Raw genomic sequence first — 20,238 nt, forward strand, 5'->3', positions numbered from 1 at the left:
GGCGAGTAACTACGCACATTTGATCTGGCAGTTTTACATCAGATGCTCTTCTTGACGCAATCCAGGGAGGGTTTTATGTCTTTAGCTGGAATCAAATCAACAACCTTTACGCTTGCCAAGCAGCATGTGTTAACTACTGCTTTGCTCGAGGCGTCTATGTGATATAAATCATATTGCCATTCTAATAAAACTAATAGAGGTATTACTGTGCTAACATCTAATCTCCCACGTTGACTCCAAGTACATCAGCTGTGCCTTTTGGCAAGTAAACAAAAGCCTGCACATTATCTGACCAACACAGATTACCCTTCACGTGCAAAAATGAAAAAAAGGTCACCATGAAAGAAAATCAGCTGATGTGTAGTAAAAATTGATTTTTCAAGCAAAACAGCCCTCGGCTAAGCTTTTCCAAGTCTGACAAATGAATGGAGAATATGTGAGTTTTTACAGTAACATTACTTATGAGTTTGGTTCACATCCATTGCGATCATGTACAAATTTCTAGGGGACTAAAATAACACCACAAAACTGAAACTGAGACCTATACGTCAGGCTGGTATGGTTGAGAAATGCATCTGCTGCTCTCCTACCAAAAATCCATCAAATCTATCAGTTAAAGTTTTTTCCACTGTAGGTATTTTCGTTTTCTTTCCTTAACACACACACATATACTCTCATATCAAGAAACAGAATATTTTTGGCTCAAAGAAAAGTGGTCTGTTGTTGAGACACTAGAAGACAGGATAGGCCCTGTGTTTTCCCAGTGATGTCTCAGTGCAGCCCGTAGTGACAATGACAGTAATCAGGCACAGATGTCAGCAAGTGACAGAGCGGTCTGACCACAGGAAATGCCACTTTGTCATCCTCTGTTTCACTTCCCTTTCTGCATGGGAACGCTGGTTGGTTACAGGCTGTTATTATGGGAATGAAAACAAAGCAATGGTTTCAACTACTTTCAGTGCTCACTTTTAATATTCAGTTTCACACATACATCAAGCCGTGCTCACAGCAAAGTCCAGCTTTCTGGTCATGATGACCGCAGAGAAATTAGGCACATTCACACCAGTCCTAAACCCATCATCTCCTGGTTTCTGTTTCAATCTCAGCTACTTGTTGCAAAGGTCCCCTGAGTCAAGGGCTCTTATTCATCCCCTAACTGAATATCTTTACTTTGTACCCAAGTGACAACCACACCCACGCTTCATTTCCTGATCTAGCACGGCTGCAACACAAAAGGCAAAAAAAGAAAAACATTCACATCCTGACATACATAAAAAAAACACCTGACTTTGTAGTATTTCCCACTGTATCCTTCGGGTCTCGTTTTGCAGTGATGACGCATAATACAACCACTCATACAGCTTCAAAAGGAGAAAACTATACCAGCTTCACTGTTGCAGATGGTGAAATATGATACTTGGCTTTTGCCAGTAAAAATTGAATTAATATCCGAGAATATTTTGTAAGCCAGTATCACACCAGATATAAGTGATGGTGTGTTTTGTTTTTTGGGGTTTTTTTTTTTTTTTTTTTTTGGGGGGGGGGGGGGGGGCACCTCTTACTTCAAGAAAGTACAAAACTGATTCACAGGGTTGCTTTTGTTTTGTTCTGGCTGTCTGTCTTCATCTCTTAGTCAGGTGTCCCGTTTCTGCCCTAACCATAACGCCTGTTGCTTCATAAGTGGAAGGAAGGCGGATTTGCTGCAAGGACAAAATGTTTGGGTACAGACTGTTTTTGGAGACCTTTTGACTCTACGTCCTTGTGTTGTGTGTAACATTCCTGCTTTGTTGCAAGCTCCTCACAGGCTCACACTCGTGTGAGATGTGACTCATCTCACATGAGTGTGAGGTTAAACCGGCTGGAGAGTTTTTCTGCACTCAACCGTGACTGGTTACCTTCCTCTGCCTCCTTCCGTTCTTAGATAACAAATTCATTTTTTCACCCCTCCTTGCTTGAAGTCAAAGAGACGCTCAGGAACAGGACAGGTGTGAACTCACCAAGCCTGAAAGTCCACACTCAGTCAGGTTAAAGTCATAATGACATCATGACCTATTTGATAAAATAGGTCATGATGGTCATGTGACAATTAAAAAAAAATGTAAATATGTTAGGTGACCTAATTTTTTTAATAAGCGACTGTTATAGTATCCTAAAGTCCAGTGTTGTAATATCACACGTTCACCTCTGCTTGGTAAATGTTTGTTTCACAACCAAACAACCGTGACGTGTGTCTGCTGTTCAGTTTCAAGACAGTAGGGCTAGTCAACAGACACACGGTCTCTAACAACAGTGATCTTCCAGCTTCCTTATTATGAAAGAGAAGTGTTGTCCGTACTGAGTCAGCAAACCACAACAACAAATGAAAAGGGTTTCCCAGAGCTTTTTGTTTGTTTTGTTTTGTTTTTTTAAAAACATACTCTCATTTTGACTTACACAGTTCATCATGTCACCCATCCTTTCCAGTTATATCACGGATGAAACAAAAGTAGCTGGTCAAGAGATCTCCATCTGCTGTTGCCTTCCTGGCAATCCACTGTTTTGTTTCTAAGCATGTGGAAATTTACTGGACTTCAGATTTCTATATAGTGATTAACTTTTATGGTTAGCCGTTGCTCTCGGGGCATTGAACACTATGTACCGCTGACTAATAAAAACAATGTGTAAACTTTTATGGCACCCGTGGCAGATATCTATTTATTATCTTGTTATTTGTCAACTCTCAGATGAAGAGGCGAATTTAAAATCTAATTAAGCACTAACATCATGGAAAGGTTTGGCAAATTCCTTTTTTTCCTGACATGCAGATCTTCAAATTAGGACTTTACATGAACCAGAATTAAACAATTAAAAACCTTTAAGACACTGGCAGCGTGCACTGAAATAAACAATCATAAAGCAGCTATTATAAATTACTGCATAGGACAAATAGATGTGTAAACACTTAGAAGGCTGTAAATTGGTGTTAATTGTACTTTTAATTTGGTGAATTAGCAGCCTAATGTATTAAAGTAGAATAGCTTTATAACAGTTTAACGTTGACACACTGAAGAAAGAAAACACATTAGCCGCTAATGATTAAAGTTGGTCAACATCGCGTGCCCGCGTACGTGCAGGACGCGTGTACAGAAATGTCCTGCTTGTGCGCGAGCCTTCTTTTGCCCTCGTGCACGCGGTACGGTCGGCGATGACGTTCGCAGAATTGGCAGACATCCAAGAGGCGGTCCCCTTGACGTCATTGAGCTCTCATTCACAACCACGGGTTTATAAAAGCGGGCTGAAAGGCACTGGCAAGCAGACGCGCTCACTATAACATTTAATTTTTTTTTAATTTAAGAAGACAAATAAAAGCCTGGGGCTGCCGAATAGGCTACTCTAAAGAAGAAGAAAGGACCAGTTTTAAGATCGTCTTAAAACTTTTTCATGTTTTTGATTTTTTCTTTTTAAACAAGCTAACCGGAACAAAGGACTCCGCGCTTCAAATAACACTTGGACGAACAACGTTTGTCAAGTCGGCTCAAACCTAAGTTTTGTCTTCCGTCGTAACTTTATGTTTTTGGATTTAACATTTCTCCCCCGCCGTACTACTATGGTCATAATGGAGGTTCCCACTATCGACTGCGCTTTCCTCCGTGGTTTGCTGGAGGGTGAAGTCCTGGGCTGCCTAGTGCTGGACTGTCGCTCTTTTCTATCCTTCAACTCCTCTCACATTTCGGGCTCCACCAACGTGCGCTTCAGCACCATAGTGCGCAGGAGGGCCAGGGGCGGTCTGGGACTTGAACACATCGTCCCCAACGAGGATATCAGGAACCGGCTCCTTTCCGGGGAGTACCAGTCCGTGGTACTGCTCGACGATCGCAGTTTGGACTTAAGCCAAGTGAAGAAAGACGGCACAATGATGCTTGCTGCTACAGCCCTGTGTCGTCACGCCTGCGGTGCCAGTGTTTTTATTCTGAAAGGTAAGAAAACTCCGAGTTTTAAGTAGTTTAAAGAGTTGTTTTACTGTTTCCTGACAACGAGGTCAATAAATGACGATTACACCTGTCACCATAACAGCTGGTGCTTGGAGTAAACGATGTTCCAAAATAGCACCATGAGCAGCTGTCACCTTTTTGGAGAGCTGTATTTAAAAACGTCTTTGTTGAGATGTGTGATCTAACCTTGGTGGTTTCTTTTCTGTCCTTTTTAGGCGGATTTGAAACATTTTCTACAGAGTATCCAGAAATGTGTACCAAACCCTCCCCTCCACAGGGACTTAGTTTGCCTCTAAGCTCCAACCATCCTGACAGTGCTGGTACCAACAGTAGCCCTTGCAATACACCGCTATATGACCAGGTTGGTATTTTATTGTAGTCAAAGATTAAAAAGCAAAAATAATCTCAGAGTCTGTCACTTTCTGTCTGTTGGACTTTTATATTTATGACTGATTTTTTGTTTTTGTTGTGGTTGTCTAGGGCGGTCCAGTGGAGATCTTGCCTTTCCTTTACCTTGGTAGTGCTTACCATGCCTCTAGAAAAGACATGCTGGACATGCTTGGCATCACCGCTCTAATCAATGTGTCTGCCAACTGCCCCAACCACTTTGAGGACTCCTTCCTCTACAAGAGCATCCCTGTCGAGGACAACCACAAAGCTGATATCAGCTCCTTTTTCAATGAGGCGATCGAATTTATTGGTGAGTACATCATCACGTTTACTCTCTTCGCACGCCCTCTCTGCTAAATCAAAGCACCTAGCATAGCTGTTGATGAGGAGAAACACAAACACCAAACCCCCTCCCCCAGATTTAAAAAAAAAAAAAGTTCCCTCCAAAATCGACCAGCTGGCTCGGCACAGGCTCCCTGCTCAGGCACAATGCGGTTACATCATTGCCACCTCCCAGCCGTAGAAAATAGGATGCCCCCCCGTCCTTTTTTTTTTTTTTTGATCAATTGCGAAGCAGCAGCTCCAAACTAGTTTGTGGTGGGTAGACTGGCTGTGCTTGAATAGCTCCCTCCACACTGCTCTTTGTTCTGGCCAAACAAAAGGCAGTTTCTCCTCACTCAATGTCAGTTTTCCTCCCAGATCAATACAGCCAGCAGGGGTTTATCCCCCCTCTTTTGTGCATTCAGTCTGCCTCCTTTGGTAGCGGCCCCCACTGGCTCGCACCCTGCTCCCCCATTTATTGTGTTCCTGTGTTGTAATGAGCACTGGCAAATTTTAATAGAATATCAAAGTGTTGCAAAGCCAGGAGTTCAGCCCTGATACAACCTCGCAGGTGTTTACACTCCACTAACTTTTCTTTCCCTTTCTCTTTCTCGTCTTCAGACTCTGTGAGAAACAAAGGAGGCCGGGTGTTTGTTCACTGTCAAGCCGGCATCTCCCGCTCCGCCACCATTTGCCTCGCCTACCTCATGCGGACCAACCGCGTGAAGCTGGACGAGGCCTTTGAGTTTGTCAAGCAGCGCCGCAGCATCATCTCCCCGAACTTCAGCTTCATGGGTCAGCTCCTGCAGTTCGAGTCCCAGGTCCTGGCTTCGTCGACGTGCTCGTCAGAGGCTGGCAGTCCAGCTATCGGCGGCAGCAGCACAGTATTCAACTTCCCCGTCTCCATCCCCGTGCACACTTCTGCCGGTCAGCTCTCATTCCTCCACAGTCCCATCACCACTTCTCCCAGCTGCTGAAGAAAGGGTTTGTCAGCAGACACTTTGTTTGGACTTGAACGGCAACTCGAGCGTGACTTCACAAAACTGCGCTTCTGATTATTATCCATTTATGGTGATGCTGGTATCGCCTTACAGAATGGGCACCTATTGTTTTCGGGGTCAGATCATTTGGCTATGTGATCTGCTGGTCAAATCTCTGTAGCCTGGCTTTTCATCATTTCAAAGGGATGTTTGAGAACCACCATTTGAGTATTGATGTTTAAACTGAGAAATGTGAAAATTAACCACACTTTTTAACCTGAATTACTTGGGGAAACAACTGACAGGATAGTTGTGTTTAGTCTTATATGGGAAATCTTTTTTTTTTTTTTTCTCCTCCATGAGGCAACTGCTTCTGATAATCATAATCATTAAGAGAGAGAGGGCTGTAACAGTTGTCTCAGGAATGTTCATTTACCCTCTGATATGTTCATTTGCTTTCTATACTGGTCAAAGAAAGCAATATTAATCTACTCCCCAACATGGCATGGAAGTCTCGCCTTCCTTTGAACAATGAATGTATCCCCTTCTTTCTAGGAGTAGATGTGCCAGAAATCTTCATAGTTAGATTTAGAGTTGAACAGGGGGCCGTTTCAAATGCAAATACTTGCCTTACGAGACATCATGAAGCCATGGAGATCCTGATTGGGGAAGCTGACCGTGAAATACCTCATGTATGTGTACTGTGTGCTGCAGCACGAAGATGGACGGAGCCCCGTAAGACTACTAAAATGGGGCCACATAGTCCTCTTTGACTGCATTATGACGTATTTATTAACTAAAGTAATATATTTCTATCTATTTTTGGAAATGTTTCTTTTAATGTTGTTTTTATACAAATGAATAAATCTCATTTGACTTTTTTTAAACATGGTTGCAGTGTTGCATTTTCTTTTCTCTCCCCCCCCCCATCATTTAACACTCATCTCTTCCATAATGTGAATCATAACAATAATCGAAGATTTCCAGGTCACTAACGCAGGGAATATCAATTCAACAGAAAAATACACACTCCCCAGCCTCTATGTTAGGTACACCTGAACTGCCTAATGCAAATATCTCATCAGCTAAACACATGGCAGCAACTCAGTTGGTAGTAAACAACATGAAGACATGGATCCATCCTGCCTTGGTGGTTTCGGGGTGTTGCAGAGATTTTCTCGGCCCACTTTGGGCTCCCAGCCTACCTAAGTACTGACCATCCCCATCCCATAATGATCACAGTGCACTCATCTTTGGCCCTCTGACAAAACCTTTTCATCGTATTATTTAAAATCCCTATTTTTTAGTTATTTATGGTTATGACTATCTATACAGGGAGCCATCCACACATCTTCTGATGGCTTCTTACAGTCATGTAAACAAGTTCAACTCATGACACAGAGTTTACTGCACTCAAATGCCCTCCACATTCACGGAGTCCAATAAAGCACCTTTGGAATGATGGTGGAACAAGAGATTTGTATCATAGATACAAACTGTGTGATGCTATCATGCCTGTATGGAGCAAAATCTCAGAGGAATGCTTCCTGCACTTTGATAAATCTATGCCAAGAAAAATGAAGGCAGTTCTGAAGACAAAAAGGATGTCAAACCCACTACTAGCAGTGTGTACCTCATAAAGTATCCAATGACTCTATAACTCATTTATAAACATGTTTGCTTATGTATGAAAGAGCCAGTTTCCCATTCTAGAAAATCAAACTCTACACGTGTGTTTGTGTGTTATCGTCTATATTTATTTCTCTCAAATCATTTAGTCCATTAAAATTTCAACAAATCAAGAGTTAAATATCTTTGCTTTAATAAACCTAACCTAAAATAAAAAGTGTCATTATAAAGTGACTTTTTTAGCTGTACATAAGTTTGTTTTTCATAGTGTGAAACTACTTTATTTTGGCTGAAAAGAACAGTAGAAGAGGAACATTTATATTCCACCTAAACAAAGCTGATGGGAAGTGGTCAACTGCCGTGTTCAAATTATTTTTCTACCACCCTTCCCTGTTTTGTTCCATGTGATGGAATCCTCTATCTTATATCTGCATAAGGATTCGACCAAAATAAGAAGCATGATGTCATGGCGTCAGCCATTGTTCAGGCCACGCTCCCCGTCTATGAACCCCTCTGAGGCCGGGGCAACAGCAGGAGGCTCAAAGAATCAGCTAAGGAGCACCTCCCTCTGCTGCCACAATAGGAGCAGCTGCAAGGCGTTTGGGAAAAGTGTGACAACTAAAGAGCATTCAGGGCTCAGTCAAGCACAGCCCTTGTATCCCCTGCCTCAAACTCAAATGAGGAGGTGGGGACTAAGATAGCCATGAAAGGGAAAGGAATATGTTTGGTTTGCAAATTAGCCAAAACATTGGCTGTGACCCATGGCTGGGGTGTGAGAAAAAGGAGACAAACTTCCTGTGGAGGTGATGATGGTGATGATGGTGATGATGACGATAACGATGAGTCCCCTGAAGCCTTCGATACAAACTCACTGTCTGTATTCATTGAAGCCCAGGTTTCGGGGGAGTGTGCACTGATGTCTTATCTAACAGCAATGCAAATGTAGTCTCTGACAACAACCATTACCAGTGACGTGATGGCTCTGCGATCAAAGGCTCATTCATTACCACACCACCACCATCAGGAAAGCGTTGGGGGTTTTTTTGAGAGGGGGGAGACATATGTGAGCCCCCTGCCCTCTCCCCCCATCCCACAATCACCTCCACACCACACACACACGCACATCTCCTCCAACAAGCCCCCCACCCCCCGCTTTTGCATCGTTAGAGTTGTCGTTGTAATGTGGGAGGCAGGCAGGAGTGTGTATTTTTGCATGTGTGTGAGTCGTTGTGTGTGATCTGATGCAGATCTCTGGAGAGTGGGGGAAGCAAGGCCCCAGTCAACTGCAAGGTCAGGGACATTAAAGCGCTGTGACTTTTGAGTGTGGGTGAGAGCGATGATTCAAATGTGAGAGCGAGACAATTTAAAAGAGCTTTCAAAACGACACAATTCGTATAAGAATAGAAAGCGCCACCTTGACTATCGTCTTCATTGTCTTTTCACACCCTCTGGTTTTAGCTCGGCATCAGTCGGACAGAACCGGCCATAACGTCATTTGCCATTTCCACTAACTTGCCAGTTGACTCTCCCATTTAGCAGCTGGGCTCTGACTCACCTTCAAAGTCGTTTTAATGATCACAATCCCAAGAAAAAAAAGAGAAAAAAGTAGTTATGTAATTTGTCAGACACAGCTGCCATGTTCAAGAAGACACAGAATCCCAGCCCTCCCTATTACATCAGTCAGAGCAGATCACATCAGTGAGACTTGACTGTTGCTTCCACACCACTTGAGAGCGTATGAGTGTATTCATACCTTTAATAAATGACAGTGAAGTCTTTGCAGAAAGCCTATCCGAGTGAGTAACCTATTGGTTAATGTCTTATCATACAAACCTTTAAATTCAGTCAAGTATCGTCTTGATGCATGCTCAATCATCCAGGTAAGTAAATCTCCAAAAGTTGATTCTGTTCATCTGGACGTAACGTTTTGTGGGAGAAATGTTTCGTCACTCATCCAAGTGACTTCTTCAGTCTCAGCTGACTGCAGGTTTCCCCAAATCTTATAAACAGTACATTTGCATAATGACTGAAACCAGCCCACTGAAGGAACAATGGGCTGGGAGGTCAGTTCTGCAATCACAGCATTGTAAAATGGTGACAGATGTACCCTTAGGCCCCTTCCTCGACTCAGAGATGGTCTTTCCCTTTTCACGTAAATGGCCTCCTTGACTCTTCGCTCAAACCAGCGTTCCTCCCTGTCCAGGATGTGTACATCCTCATCCTTGAAAGAGTGTCCACTGGCCTGTAGGTGTAAATAGACTGCAGAGTCCTGGCCTGATGAGGTGGCTCTTCTGTGGTGTGCCATCCACTTCGCCCAGGGTTGTTTGGTTTCCCCGATGTAAAAATCCTGGCAATCCTCCTGGCACTTAACAGCGTACACAATCTTACTCTGTTTGTGTCGGGGGACCCGATCCTTGGGGTGGACCAATTTTTGGCGCAGCATGTTTTGGGGTTTAAAAGCCACAGAGACCCGGTGTTTAGAAAAAATGCGTCTCAGCTGCTCCGATACTCCTGACACATACGGGATCACTACAGGTTTCCTTCTCTTTTGGATCGGTTGGAGCTTTCTTTAGGTGCCTTCCCAGCTTTGACAAAAGTCCAACTGGGCCTTCTTGATGTGCTGCTGTAAGACTGGGGAAACCTGCAGTGAGCTGAGACTGAAGAAGTCACTTGGATGAGTGATAAAACGTTTCTCCCACAAAATGCTACGTCCAGATGAACAGAATCAACCTTTAGAGATTCAGTCAAGTAGTACCCTCTACCCTCACAGCATCATTTGCTGGTTTGCTGGGCTGCTTCTATAGAAGCCAACCGAAGAAATTAAAGTTTATTTTGGTGACATACAGGTTAACTGTCATGTTAATGTCACTGGGAAATGTTGTTCATTGATAGCTGGTACTGGAGAATGAGAAGGTTTACCATTTGCTCTACATAAGGTTTTGCTTGACCACAAAGCACACATTTGTCTTGTAATTTCAAGAATAATCCATAAGGTAACTAAATAACTCAGACGTCCCAATCACCGATCTTGTGTTGAAGACATATAAAAGAAAATTAAGGTTCTTGATATTAGCTTCTCTTCGTTTGCTACCCATTAAATCTGAATATATACCAAATTTGTGCTGAATATATTAAACCATTTTAGAGACCTCATAGTACCATATCTCCCACATAGAGCACATTGTTCTCAGACTTATTTAAGACTTATTTTGTGGTTCTTAGGATATTTAAAAGTAAAATGCGAGGCAGAGCCTTCAACCCTCAGGACCCCTTTCTTTGGAACCAGCTAGTTTGGATTCAGCAGACAGACACTCTCTACTTCTAAGATCAGGCTTACAACTTTCCTTTCTGATAACGCTTATAGTTAGGGCTGGGTCAGGTGATCCTGAACCCTGCCTTAGTTACACTGCAATAGCCCTAAACTGCTAGGGGCTTTCCGCCAAGCGTTTCTTCTTCACTCACCTTTTTTCACTCTCTGCGTTTATACACCACTCTGCATTGAGTCATTAGCTATTATTAAACCGTGACTCTCTTCCACAGTGTGTCTTTTGTCCTTTCTTCCTCCCCTCACCCCCCACCAGACACAGCAGATTTCAGAGAGCTTTCTTCCTGTTAAAGGGAAGTTTTCCCTTCCCACTCTCACCAAATGTTTGCTCATATGGGGTTGTCTGATTGTTGGTGTTTTCTCTGTATTATTGTTCGGTCTTTCCCTTACAATATAAAACGCCTTGAGGTGACTGTTGTTGTGATTTGAGATTTGTTGTGTCATTAATAATACTGAACTGAACTGGATTGAATATTGCTGTGACGTGCTTTGTTGAAGAGAAGGTGACCACAGAGGAAGCCCAAGAGCAAAAGGAGGAACAGAGAAATGCTGGAACATTAGGGGGACTTTGAGATATCCATTAGAGCACTTCTCTTTGGAGTCCACCAGCTACCCTGCTGTTTTTTAGTGCTTTGTAAAGAACATTGTAACTTGTGTTAAAAGGAAGTAAATACATGTATTAAGACCAATCAAATACCTGAACTTTTCAAACTGCTATGACAAAAATAATATTATTCATCTAATCACCATTTTTCATGTTTGGGGACACAGACATGCCACAGAGTGAAGATACTGGAAACCACAACCTTACCCACATCTTTAGAAGTGACTTTTAGTGTGTCAGGAGTCTGTAACGTGAGTAATTACAGAGTAATTACACTTCTCACTCTTCATCACACCTTTAAACTGGGTTTCGCAAGTGTGTCTTTGTAACAGCCGGCACGCTCACAAAATCCCAAGTGAGAAGATTTACTCCACACATTGATGTCACTGCATAGTATGCACCTGCAGTAAATCAGTAAGAGGATTGCGACTATGACGGGGCGGCCTCTGAAACATCCTGTGTCTGAGGCATTGTAATGCCTTGCTCTAATCTTTACGTCAGCGCCCACAGGCCCCATCTGCTGGGTCAAATCTTTTACCGAGACACTGTCGAGGAAAGGCCGCATAAAAGAGGCCAATGTGCCAAACTGAAAAAAAAAAGAAACTGCTTCAAAAGCCACTTAATGGACAGAAAGACCCAGAAAGAGGGTGATTTATGTTGTAAAAGCTGCTATGCTTTTTTAAACTTCCAGCATCCGTGACATTCCACATCATAGAGGTCAGACAAGTGGCTGTTGCGTGACAGGAGAGGAGATAAGGTCAGATTCCTGGCATGATAACCAAACACTAACTCAAAGAATTTAAGAACATTATGTATAGCTGCACTGAAGCCAGCAGGACTCCCCTTCCTTTAACTGCCCCTCCTAGAATGTCAGATAAGAGAAGTAAAAGATGTATGCAGGATTTTTTATTATAATAAAACAATTATATGGAATAAACGAGGGTCAAAACATTGCCTCATTTTAAAGTCCCCCATCCAGAAAAATAAATAAAGAAAACCAAATCTGCATATCTGCCAACTTTTAAGCACTTATTAGCACAAAAACTCATCAAACGCAGGCAGGAGGAAGGCACCCATCATTCCACCCTCATTCACCCCACAGGCACTGAACAGAGGCTGTATTTTTCCACTCACTGAAGCGTCGTCAGGTCTGTGTTCACAAGCAGAAATGAGATCCTGTGTTGGTTATTCAAGGAATGCTCGGCATCCTGTCTTCTACGCTGACTGCACTCTGAGTGGATGATGTCACACCCAAAGAACATGTAGGTGTAGATAAGGATCTCAGAGGTGCACGCAGATGTGTTTGCCTGTTAAAAGTATGCCCATATTTCAGATGAGACTTAAGAGAATTTTGAGGCCGGTTGAGTCTTTACACATTTGCGAACAATGAGAAATCTGATGAAAACAAGTCTTTGCTTAAAAACGTGTGCAAGTATTGGAAAGATAAATAAAGCTTTGAGCATTTGGGCAGAATATGGTACTCACTGAATCTAAACCGTGGCCCTCTCATGCATACAAAAGCTGTAGAAGGTCTCAAAAGACTGAACTATGAAAACTTAACTGATGATGCAGTTTGCTGGAGGAATAAGAAACTGATTTTCAGTTCCAAGTCAAGTGACAATACTTCATGTGAGGTCATACAGAGTGCTGTAAACGGGTCAAAATGTGTTCAGTTTTGTCCTAATAGTTGATCTTAGTCTTTTAATGAGCAACCTAAAAGTTCAGACACAACAAGAAGCATCCCAACTTTAAAGGCAACCTGTGTGTGACGGTATTGTGTAGGAGCAGTACAGCAATTCCTCTAAATCCAAATATCAGCTTTCTTCCTATACATTATTTGCAGTTACAGTTATGCTTTCCAGTCATTGTTAAGCTTTTTTTTTCAATCACGTGTTCCCACATCACACGAGCATGTTTGAAAGTGGTTGCAGATGGACACATGATCTTTGCGTTGTATTAACATGTCCTCTTATTCACTGATGACCTGTTAAAAGCTGTCTTTTGTCATCGGTGGGATCGTCTGTTCAACGACGTTCGTGAATTTGTGTATTCAGGAATTAGTCTGTAATAGTTGACTAAAGGAAGTGAACAAAAAGTATGTTAAAACACAAGTCCAGAGAAGATGCAGAGGGGCTTGTCACACAAATGAAATGAAAGGATACTCAAAAGGAGTTCTGATTCTCACTGAGTGTGTGCTCATTGGGTGTGAGCGCCATCTTGAGGAAAACACTGCATGTTTCACCACTAAGACACGCAACCTGTAACTGGACTAAACAGAACGTAGGAGCGTACGAGTTTTTGCCTTCAGCATAAAAGTCATATTTTCATTTTGACATGATCTGAAAGGCTGAGGTTTCCAAGGGACCACAGAGGTTTTAAAATGATCAGTGTGGGTGTAGAAAATCAATAACCCACTGTCTAACACAGATATGGCATTCATGAGTCTAACCTGGGGATTCACACTAACATGACATCATTGTCATTATGCAATATTTTAAATTTTTACTTTCATTATTCAAATTGAAGTTAAAATTCGGAAAATACCCCTGAGCCCCACAGACAGAAAGTGCTGAAGTAAGCTGGATAAAGCAAGAGACAGACTGAACTGCTATAGGTCCAACTCAAGACATTTCCGTTCAAACTGTAGACTTTTGAGCAGTTAATGAGTAACTGTGCTGTAAGACTGCTGATGAAGGGCAATGTGACCACTTCAGCAATCTGTATTGGGTAGAGTTAATGATCAACTAGAAATGAAACATTGATATCTTAAGGTTAAAATAGGAAAAGGTAACAACACAGAAGATTAAACAGAAGCCTAATATGCTACTATTCCAATGTTTGGAATAGTAGCATTTTTTAAATAAAAAACACACCAAATTGATTAGGAATTTTGAAAACATGGATTATTTATAATTGGTATCATTTACACATGTATATACTTTTGGTAGGAATCACTCCTGTGTCCTAATGGCAAGTTTAGCAAGTTATATGTTTGTTATAAGTATTACTATAGGCAATCCAATACAAAAATCTACCAAAATATAAAGATATAACAGAGTGATGTATAATACTTTATAACGGGAAATAGAACGGAGAAATCTTTGTTTAACTACAATAGAAAAAAATATCAGAGAGTCTGGTGGAAAACTGATTAATAGGAAAAATATATCAGAATCTTTAGTTTGAGAAATGATATTTGCCACATGAGATGTGGAACAGCTGGCACATTCATAAGCCCTTGGAAGTCTAACTCAAGTGATAACCCTACCTTAATGATAGATTTTGTCCCGTCTTCCTGCCCTCACAACCAACCAGATACGGCAGATGGCTGCCCCTCCACGAGCCTCGTTCTGTGGGAGATTTCTTCCTGTTAAAGGAAAGTTTTTCTTTACCACTCTCACACTTTAGGGGATTGTCTGATTGTTGGGGTTTTCTCTGTATTATTGTAGGAACGTTACCTTACAATACAAAGCGCCTTGAGGCTACTGCAGTTGTGATGGGGCATTATAAATAACACTGAATTGGACTGAACTGAACTGAATTGAAAGGCAGAAAGTTTTTGATGTTTTTCAGTAACATCAGGGATGTAATGTTACATTGTGAGCTGCATACAGCCCACTTTAATCTTAAGTGGGCCAAACCAGCAAAAATCCTCTTTCTGTCAGTGTAAAGTTGTTTAATTACACATTTATTCCTCTTTATTATATAAAAAATTAGTTTTAATAGTACTTTTCAGTTTTTCTACAGGATAGATAAATACTGCTATAGCAAATAAGTAAACTGTTGTTTATCTATTGGGTACTTTGGTGTAGTATGAATGACAAGATCGTTCTCAATAGGAAAAGCTGTAAAACCCATGGAAATACAGTTAAAGTTAAAACATCTGTGCACTCATTCACGTTTTCCAAAGCTGTCTATGCTGGGTCTATTCTGGCCCCCGGGCCTTGTGTTTTACCACCCTGACTTAGAGTCATCATTTTCTGTGTTGCTAACAGTTTAACAAAAATCATTTAAAATAATTTTTAACTCTAATAAAATACTATATATTATAAAAACAAAAGCAATATAAAACCAACAAAAAAAAATGGAAACAGTTAAGATAGGAATAAGGAAGTTTGGACCAAATAGAGCCCCACTTATTTAGACCCACAACTTCACACAGATGACCTCACCCAGATGTCAGTGAACTTCCCCTAATAGAAATAAAAGAAAAACACACTGGCAAAACAATAACAGGATGCAGAATGATACACAACAGAAGGCAGTCAGTCCATTTCGCGGCACAGTGTCATACCATGTGTCTGTCGCTTGATAGGACCCAGTTTATTTCCATAGCAGGACACCAGCCCAAAGCACAACTTCAAACTATGTAAGGACTCTTTGGAGAAGAAGTAGGTCAGCTGGTGTTCTTCAAACTGAGAGGTCAACAGTGACATTACTGGAGCTCAGCAGCTTGTTCGTATGATATATAAACAAAGTTTGATGGAAAAAATAATGTATTGACTATCGGCTCACTGATTTATTGATGAAAAAAGGAAATTGTAAATTGACTTGTTCTTATATAGCACTTTTTACTTGAGCACTTAAAGCCTTTTATAAAACATGCCTCCTTCACTCAGTTAGTCAGTATCTTGCCCAAGGATACTTTGGCATACAGACTGCAGCAGCCAGGAATAAAACCACCAACCTTCCAGTTAGTGGAATAGCTCCCTCCTCAGCTACAGCCCCCCCCCCCAAAAAAAAATGTAATACAGGAAAAACAGTTTGCTTAGCTAACAGCTTTCAGCTTTCATACATGGCTTTCGGGTTTGACGATAAATGCTGTTGGGGTCCTTGTAGCCTCTACCTACTTACTAGGCCTTCTTTACCTTGGCAGGAGTTACAGACAACATTGACAATTAAGCTCAAATTTTAGCATTTACTCCTCATTTATTCTGCTTTTACATATTTAAAAATCCCTCACCATGGCAGCTGTGTTTAACAAAGGATTAAACAAACTTGAAGTCCAGTATCATAGCAAAACCAGCCGAACTAGAACACTTCTAACATGTTATAAATCCACTGAATCTAGTTGTCCATTATTTGCCCTTTGGCAGAGCTGCTTTTGAAAACAAATAATTTTCCCTCCAAACATTAACACTGTCTCGCGCCCACCTTTCAAGGTCGGGGTTACTGCGCACGCCCACTTCCCTCTTTTAGAAACTGCCGTTTGGGCTGCAAAAGAAAAAAAAAATAGAAGAAGAAAAAAAAGCCTCCCTACCACGTGTGTATAGCTAACGGTCCGCGCGCGCATACTCACACACCTTCCGCACGTGCTAACGTCCTTCCCTTCCCGGCTGGGATTTTATTGGACCAAATAAAGAGACAGCTAAAGCCACGTGGCTGTGTTTACTCCCTTCAAATTTCTGGCGGGATGGTTTTAGCAATAAAAGAAGCAGACTTTCACTATCCCGCCAGTCTGCAGAGACTGTACACGACAAGAGAAGCTCTGTAGTGATAAATGTGAAGTGTTGTTTTCTGGGGGAGACAACATGGGAAATAACCACTCTTCAAACTTGAGCATTCCCTCTGGCTTGTTTGGTTTGCCCCTCTCCAGCAGAGAAAAGAAGCTGAGCTGCAGCACAGAGGGTAAGCCTTACACTTTATTTCTCTGTGTGTATCATTTCAATCTGTTAAATCTTAGTTAAAAAAAAAACAAAAACAAAAAACATCTGTGGCTGCTCCCTTAGCCATGAGCAGGGGCGTTTTCAGGATTTTTGGAATGGGGTGTCACAGGGGAGATCAAGAGCGCAGCAGAGGTACTGCAAAGGAATTTGGTGTAGAAACTGGCTTAAAAAGACATGACTTACAGACTCATCTATGGCTCTGGTTCTTGTTACAGAACCAGGACAAAGTGGTTATTATGTGACAATGTGATGATTATTATTAGTACTGCCAAAGTGTGGGCCAGTGCCCCCTGGTGGGTTGTGAGGGTACTGCAGGTGGGCAACAGTAGTAACAAAAATTCAGTTTGAAGTTACTCACAAGTTTGTACAGTTGCATATTTATATACATTTATTTATATAAAAAAGTAAATTTAAACCGATAATAGGAGGAAGTAAGGTTGTGATAGTACTCTGACCTAAATTTACTGAACCATAATGAAATTTGTGTCCCAGTGGCAGGTGGGTCACACGTTTGCCTTATCTGTTTGTGTATGACTGGATAGCATTAAAAATTTGCATTCAAAAACCTGTTGTTTTATATGTATATTCAACAAAAATTTCAAGGAAATGTATCACTTTCTCTTAAATTTTGATTAGAGTTTTTAGGTGGGCCTAAAAACTAGTACTCCTTATGTTGAATGACTTTTCATAATCTTATTCATGATATAACTGGATCATTATTATTGCTGTTATTATATAATTGTTGTAGCTTTAGCTATAATAATACAATTACTTTACAAAATAATAGGCAACTAAAGTGTTAAACTAAATAATATTGAGTACAATGAGTAAAAACTGCATCTGAAATATAATGGAGTAAAAGCAGAAAGCAGAATAACATGGAACTACTTAGTTAAAGTAGAAGAATATTCAACCTGAATAAATGCACTCAGTTACATCCCTACTAGCCCTATCCATGTGCTCATCTAATGGTGTTTAATTGTAAGATATAATAGCAGTACTTTAGATATAAATAGTGCTTTAGTTCATATATCATATCTTTAGTGGGGGGCATCAGTTATGGGTTAGGTGGCACTGGTCCTCCCCACGCCTCTCTTTTGGACACGCCTCTGTTCACCAGCATGTTTTGATTTGGCAGGTCTTTAGACCACATGACCTTCCTGACACAACCATTTGTGTCTCCTACTGGGATCGTACTAGGAATGTTTCATGTGTTAGGTGAATGTATAAACCACCGTACAATGGAGCCTTAATGAATGCAGGGTTATTCATAGCACCACACGCAATTGTCCCACAATAATATGAATTCCAGTCATGTTTTCTGGCTCTTTTTCATATACTTTTAACATTAAACTTTGTACTTTCACATAAAACAAAAAAACAACACATGTTGTAGCTGAAACCCTTCTCCAGTGTCTTAGCCGTTTTCCCCACCCTAATCAAACTAAACTTCTGTATTTGCTTTTTCAGACAGACAGGAAATGCCTGTTGCTCATATTGTTGCTATATTGAGGTCCATGTGGGCTGAGAGAGGTTAAAAGAGGCCACTTCATAGCTTCCCCAACACCCCCGAGGGGCTGATGAGAAACACACAAAAAAGCTTGTGAGAACAGACAAGGAAGTGACTGGTGGAGAACTAATGTAATCTCGAAGCAAGGAAAATATACAAACTGACTGTGTTTTCAAAATTTTTGGTCCCACTATTGTTTCTTTCTTTTTCCTGTATTTATTTATGCCTCTATACATCTACACAGTTTTTTTTATTTATTTTATTTTCAATAGACATTGGCATCTTTTTTCACTTTAATCACGTACATATAAACATTCTGTACTTGCTATGATCGCAGAGGAATGCGTTTTAGAAATGCGCATATGCGCCGCTAGGTGGTGCCATTGTATCATATCGATATCGCTCAATGGGGGACCCTATTAGAGGGATCAGCACTTCAGGATTGAACTGGCAAATCGAAGTATGACTTCATTGGACTTTTGTGGACAAGCTGAACTACATCTTTCATCAGAGTCTTTCCCTGGATTAAGTCGCAGCACTGGACAGAAACACTTGTTTCTATTTAAGCATCCATTGTTCATTCTATGAAACAGCTGCATGCTTATTCTGTAATGTAGTGCAAGTAGATCCTTATGTCTTTTTGCTTCAGGCAACAAATGTGACTGTCTAGTGACCGCTCATTGGGTTTTTCCTATATTTAAAAGCTTCACAGAACAAGAGGGTTTCTCTTTATAGGACTAATGGTACTTTTAAAGCATTTAAATCAGCAGAAGACCTGATAGCATCGGCCAGGCTGGTGTTTCAAATTACAATGAGGCGGAGGAGAGAAGTGGTTGTAGAAAAAAAAGAGCAGAATTTGATTTGTTGTCTTCAGATCTCATGCATGTTTAGGTTGCATGCTGTATGTGTTACAGATTGCCTGCGTTTTATATGAATATCAAAATAAGAATGTCCTTTGTGTGAACTTGTTCATTTCCCTCATTCATAACAAAGCTCTTGGGTGGCAAAGAGGGATTCAGTTAAACATTAAGCAGCGCTGACTTTATTTATGACCACTCAGCTGTGCGTGCGCCTGTGACAGAGAGAGGCAAAAGAAGAAAGAATATGAAAGACATTATCATTTCGGCAGTAATATTCGGTGCATATATATCACCTATTAATCATCTTCATTGATGGGAAGTCACGCTGTAAGCAGTCGCCATACATTTTTAATACTGATTTCAAATAGGTCCAGTCAGTTGGTTAGAGCTAATCCGTTTGCGGCTGTTCAGAGCAGTTCCCGGCTCTCATGCTGTGTGGTCTGTTTTCTGTTAAAACACTGGCAACAAACCCCAGATCTCCCTTATCGCAGCCTCAGCTTCCTCCTCCAAAGGTCAAATTCAGTTATCTTTCCACTTTATTTTGCTCCTTGTCTTGTCTCTTCACTTCCAAACAGGGGAGAAGGTTTGGCTACCTTCTGAACCGTGTGCTGGGATGGCTCCATAAATCTTGGGGTGAAAGCCTAATTTCAAGTACTGCGTTAAAGGGCCTACACTGTAGAAGGGGTTTGCATTTATACTTGCACGCTCATGAGTCAAGGTGTTGGCAAAACGTAAAAAATGATTGAGTCTAAACTTGGATTGTGAGAGCTGCAGAAAGGAGAAAAACATCATAGATCTGCTTTTTTTGCAAAGCGCTACACAACAATGCACCAACATGGATGCATACCTCGTCGAGGCGGAGTCCAAGCAGACTTAAAAAAAAGTATAATAAGGATTGCTTGTCCTCGATGTCCACAGCTGTCTGCCCACCAGCACGCTATAATTCTGCCTTTCACCCTGAAGTATGCATTTGTTGTTGGTG

At 41.3% G+C, this 20,238-nt stretch overlaps 2 protein-coding genes across 3 annotated transcripts in view; both read left to right on the forward strand.

The window, feature by feature from the left end:
- Positions 1-3,287: 3,287 nt before the first annotated feature.
- On the forward strand, positions 3,288-6,553 carry dusp1 (dual specificity phosphatase 1). The gene is made up of 4 exons (XM_040015921.1): positions 3,288-3,956; positions 4,187-4,332; positions 4,452-4,671; positions 5,304-6,553. Exons 1-4 carry the CDS (start codon positions 3,548-3,550, stop codon positions 5,657-5,659), a joined length of 1,131 nt encoding a protein of 376 aa, XP_039871855.1. The 5' UTR covers positions 3,288-3,547; the 3' UTR covers positions 5,660-6,553.
- Positions 6,554-16,628: 10,075 nt separating this feature from the next.
- neurl1b (neuralized E3 ubiquitin protein ligase 1B) overlaps positions 16,629-20,238 on the forward strand; it is a 28,474-nt gene continuing 24,864 nt past the window's right edge. For both annotated transcript variants that reach the window (XM_040016087.1, XM_040016088.1), the window contains exon 1: positions 16,629-16,848. In XM_040016087.1, coding sequence (XP_039872021.1) covers positions 16,752-16,848 — 97 coding nt within the window. In that variant the 5' untranslated portion in view covers positions 16,629-16,751. The remainder of the gene's footprint in view (positions 16,849-20,238) is intronic.

This window comes from Simochromis diagramma, unplaced genomic scaffold, assembly GCF_900408965.1.
Source record: "Simochromis diagramma unplaced genomic scaffold, fSimDia1.1 OVJJ01000685.1, whole genome shotgun sequence".
NCBI lineage: Eukaryota > Metazoa > Chordata > Actinopteri > Cichliformes > Cichlidae > Simochromis > Simochromis diagramma.